The sequence below is a fragment of the Charadrius vociferus genome, unplaced genomic scaffold (genome assembly GCF_000708025.1).
Source record: "Charadrius vociferus isolate BGI_N301 unplaced genomic scaffold, ASM70802v2 scaffold711, whole genome shotgun sequence".
NCBI classification, from domain to species: Eukaryota; Metazoa; Chordata; class Aves; order Charadriiformes; family Charadriidae; genus Charadrius; species Charadrius vociferus.
The window spans coordinates 856,321-860,468 of NW_009646852.1; the positions used below are offsets into that span (position 1 = coordinate 856,321).

The 4,148-nt window shown below is 60.5% G+C and overlaps 1 protein-coding gene across 1 annotated transcript; it reads right to left on the reverse strand.

Moving 5' to 3' along the window:
• Positions 1-4,144, reverse strand: LOC104294639 (chromosome unknown open reading frame, human C10orf2). The gene is made up of 6 exons (XM_009894262.1): positions 4,135-4,144; positions 2,943-4,094; positions 2,186-2,426; positions 1,438-1,545; positions 929-1,070; positions 1-258 (listed from the first exon to the last, which is right to left on the reverse strand). The coding sequence occupies exons 1-6, from the start codon at positions 4,142-4,144 to the stop codon at positions 1-3; spliced, it is 1,911 nt and encodes a 636-aa protein (XP_009892564.1).
• Positions 4,145-4,148: the final 4 nt, after the last annotated feature.

Here is a 4,148-nt window from a genome sequence, read left to right on the forward strand (position 1 = left end):
TCACGGCTTCTTGGAGGCTCCTGAGCCTCCCTCTGGAGCTTTCTTGGCTGAAAGAGCCTTCTCCTCCTTCATCTTCTTCAGCTTGACCTTGCTTTTGCCGGCAGACGAGAAGGTGAGTGAGGCCTTGCTGAACTCCAGGGGGAAGACGCCCACATCCCCATCGAAGCGGTTCTTGGACACCTGCAGGTAGCGCTTCCCTGGCCCTGTCACCAGCTTACGGTCCTGCAGGATGAGGACGTTGTCAGCCTCCTGGCTAGCCTGAGGGAAGAAAAAGATCTCCAGGAGGGTGCTGGGGATGCAGCTGGACTCACAGGGCTCAGGGGCTGCCTCCCTGGCTTGTTCGAATCCCGTTACAGGGCATCCCAGGCCACAGCAACTCCAGCACCTCCCTGACACCAACCTCTTGTCTTCCCCCCGTGACGTCCCAGTGACCCATCAGGCAGACAGGCTTGAGCTCAAGCCACACCGTGCTCTGGGGAAACGAGGGAGCAGAGGGCCATACACGCTCACAAAGCACTACCAGCCCACCACTGCAGGGTCGTTCAGCATCACAGCAGAGACTGGAGCACTCGGAGAGCCCATCCCTGCACCCTCCCTGGCTCCTTCTTTAATTATCTCTTACTACATCCCACTCACAGTCAATGAGCATTAATTAACTGCACTTAAAGTCCCAACAGAGCTTTAGCTGGCAAGGGTTTGCTCCCTGTCTGCATCTCCCAACCAAGGCCCAGCCAAATCAGCACTCCACACATCTTCAGTGGGTGACAGAAAGTCCTGGGGACATCCTGCCCCTCACCGCACCCTTCAGATCCCCAGCGATGACTCAGGGTGCTCGTGGGACTGGGGACAGCTGTCTGATGTGTCCTGGCCCCTTCCTGGGAACACAGTGTGCCCAAGGGACAGGAAGGGCCACCCCAGCCCAGCTCACCTTAGCAGAGCCGAAGATGGAGGCTGTCTGCAGCTCCTTCTCGTCGTCCTCCTTGCGGGGATGGATGACCAGTGTGATGTGGCAGGTGTTATCTGTGGCGAACTTGCGGAAGGCACCAACGATGTAGTCCTGGGCAGCAAGCCTGCCATGGCAGCAAGAACAGGGTCAGCGGCTAGCACTGCTCGGTGTGGAGGGGCAGCAAGGCACTGCCAGGTTCAGCCCCACAGCAGGAGGTATCCAGGGGTCTGGGCTCGCTCTCTGTGAAGCAGCTGGGCTCACACAGGCAAAGGGATGGGGCACAACAGGCATCACAGGCAACTGGCTCACCCTTTCCCACCTTTTCCTCCCCAGGGCAGTGATTGCCCTTCAACAAAACAGGGCTGCCATGCCAAAGCTGGGAGGAAGGGACACCAAGTGTAGGTCCCCAGCCCCTGCTGTGATACCTGACAGGGCCAGCTCTGGCAACGAAGGTGGTGGGGGAAGGAGAGGACGGCTTGAAGAAGGGCTACCTGTCCACAGAGAGGTGCTCGTGTCCCATCATGAACTGAAGGTTGTCGACAACCACGTGGGTGATGTCATACATGTAGACGGCGTGCTGCATGGTGTCAATCACCGTCCTGGGCAGGAGAAGACCAGGATCAGCCAGGACCAGCCACAGGGATGAGCAGAGGCGAGGATGGGGATGCTAAGCCAGGCACGGGGACAGGGAGAGGCAGAGTGGGAGGCACCAGGCTGGTGCCAATGGCAGCTGACTGCTGACCACCAGGCCCTGGGCAAGTCCCACCCCCACATCTCCATCCCAGGATGGGGCAGCCCCATCCCCACAGGTAAGGGCAGCTGGACCAGGAAGACCCAACTGCTGCCCTCACAGCCCCTGCCCACTGTCCTGTGATCCCCCCAGCCCGTGGTGATGCTCAGGTCCTCCCTCCTCAGCAACCAGCAACACTACCAGGTGAGCAGGGTGTGGGGGGACATATCCTGCCAGAGACAGAGGCTGGTTTTGGAGTGGCCACCTAGCACAGGGACAGGTCCTCTCCCTTCATCCCCACCCCAGAGGGAGGCTGTAACAGTCCTCACAACAGCAGGGATGCAGCCAGTTGAGCCACACAGTCCCCATGTGCTAATTCAGGGACTTGACCATCCCCAACGTGCCTCCTACTAGCCCCAAATCCAAAACCCACTGCAGAAGAGCCCCAGATCCCCACAGCACACGCCACCAGCGTAAAAGCCACTGAGGACAAAGGTGTGGGACCATACTTGATGTTCTGTTGGCCATGGAAGGTCATGAAGTAGAGCGGGAGGTCCTCGAAGCGGTCGGCCCACTCGTCATACAGCTCCAGCTGGTCCTCCAGGCGCTGGGCAGCAAACTGTGTCAGCATGATCTTGGCCAGGCGGACGTTGTTGATCTCAAAGCTGCCCCACAGTGTGCACACCCCTTGCGTGCACAGGTCCAGGGCATACTCACTGATAAAGGTTGTCTTCCCGCTGCCTGTTGGGCCTGGCACAAGGACAACAATGGGATGAATTAGCTGGGGCAGAAGATCTGACCTGTCCTGAATGCACCAGGGGGTTGTTTAGAGGTGGAAGCACCAGGGAGTGGACTAAGAGCAGCCCATTTACAGGACTCCCACCATAAACATGCACCGTCTCACATGAGGCTGCGTGTCCGGGCACTCGCGTGTCACCTCCAGCAGCCAGTGGGTCCCTGGGGGCTGCAGGGAAGGGCTGTGCAGCTGACAGAGGGCTCAGACAGGAGGCAGTGGATTGGAGCAGGGGGAAGGGACACCCCAGGAGTCCTGTGCCACCCCAGGCAGGGAGCCCATCACCACACCAGTGTGCCTGGCCCCACCGCACCTGGGAACGCACTCCAGCCTCTCATGCACTCCCACAACAGGCTCAGCCGAAGCCATGAGCAGAAAGGGACCAGGGAGACTCATGAGAAGTCACCCTTAGGAGTGTGAAACCACCAAAGAGCCCTCTGCTTCCCCCCATCCACCAGCCATTTGCCCATCACCTGTGAAGATGGTGAGCTCCCCTCTGCGGTGCCCTTTGAGGAGCTTGTTGAGCTCGGGGAAGCGCGCCCACTTGACGCCGGCCACTTGCTCAGTGTTGACCAGCTCCCCGAACACCTCCTCACGCAGCTGCCGGAAGGAGACGATAGATTTGTGGCTGGCAGGCAAGGCAGCACGCAGGATCTTGGTGAGGTTCAGGCCCTGGTTCAGAGCCTCCAAGGGCCGGGGTTGGAGGTCGCCAGGGCGCACGAGGGAGCAGCGCTTGAGGCTCAGCTTGCGGGCGAAGAGCTTGGCAGCTTCCCAGGAGCGCAGGTCCTCACCCAGCCACAGCGTGATGCGCTTGAACTGCTCTAGGTAGGGGAGGAGGGCAGGGGGCAGGCAGGTGGTCCCTCGTGGCAGGGCCAAGCTGGCCACCCCCGTAGCTTGGTGCAAGGCTAGGGCGTCCAGCTCCCACCCGGTTAAGACCAGCTCTGTGTCTCGGCGGCTGATCAGGGGCAGCCCAAAGAGATTGTGATAGGAATCGAAACGGGGTAAAGTCTCTTCCACATAAGCTATCGCATCCCCTTTTTTCTCCACCCTCACGAGCTTCAGCCCCTTCAGGGTCGCATCACGAGGGCTGAACCAGGGGAAGACGAGGGACTTGGCAGTCCTCAGATAACGCACCCCAAAGCGTTTCAGGGTGGCATCTGTCACCAGGGAGATGCCAAACATGGCCTTAGTCTTGTTAGTCTCATCCTCATCCAGCAGGTCCCAGAGTGGTAGTGCCCGTTCCCAGATGCAGCGGGCATCCTCGCGAGCCCGTCGAGTGTCCTCCTCTGGCTCATCTGAGCTGACGGAGGGAATGCCACGGTGCCGCAGCTCCACGTTGGCTTGGAAGTCCTGCCAGGTGCCCTCAGACAGGGTGGCCGTGCACAGGAAGCTGCCCGTGGTCTTGTCAATGAAAAGCGTGTAAGGGACGCTGGTGGACGGTGATGGTGGCTGGTTCTCCCGACTCTCGGTGAAGAGGCTGGGGGGGGGGAGACAGCTGTACCCGTCGTGGAAGGGTATGCCCTGGGCCCGCAGGTACTGCCGGATCTCGGTGATGGAGACGGAGGGCACGGGCCCCTCGGGGGAGGGCAGCACGTCCTTCTTGTAGCGCCGCTGGGTGAGGCGGCCTGGCACCCCGGGGCTCAGGGAAGCTCCCTTGCTCCTCGCCCCCCCGCATAACA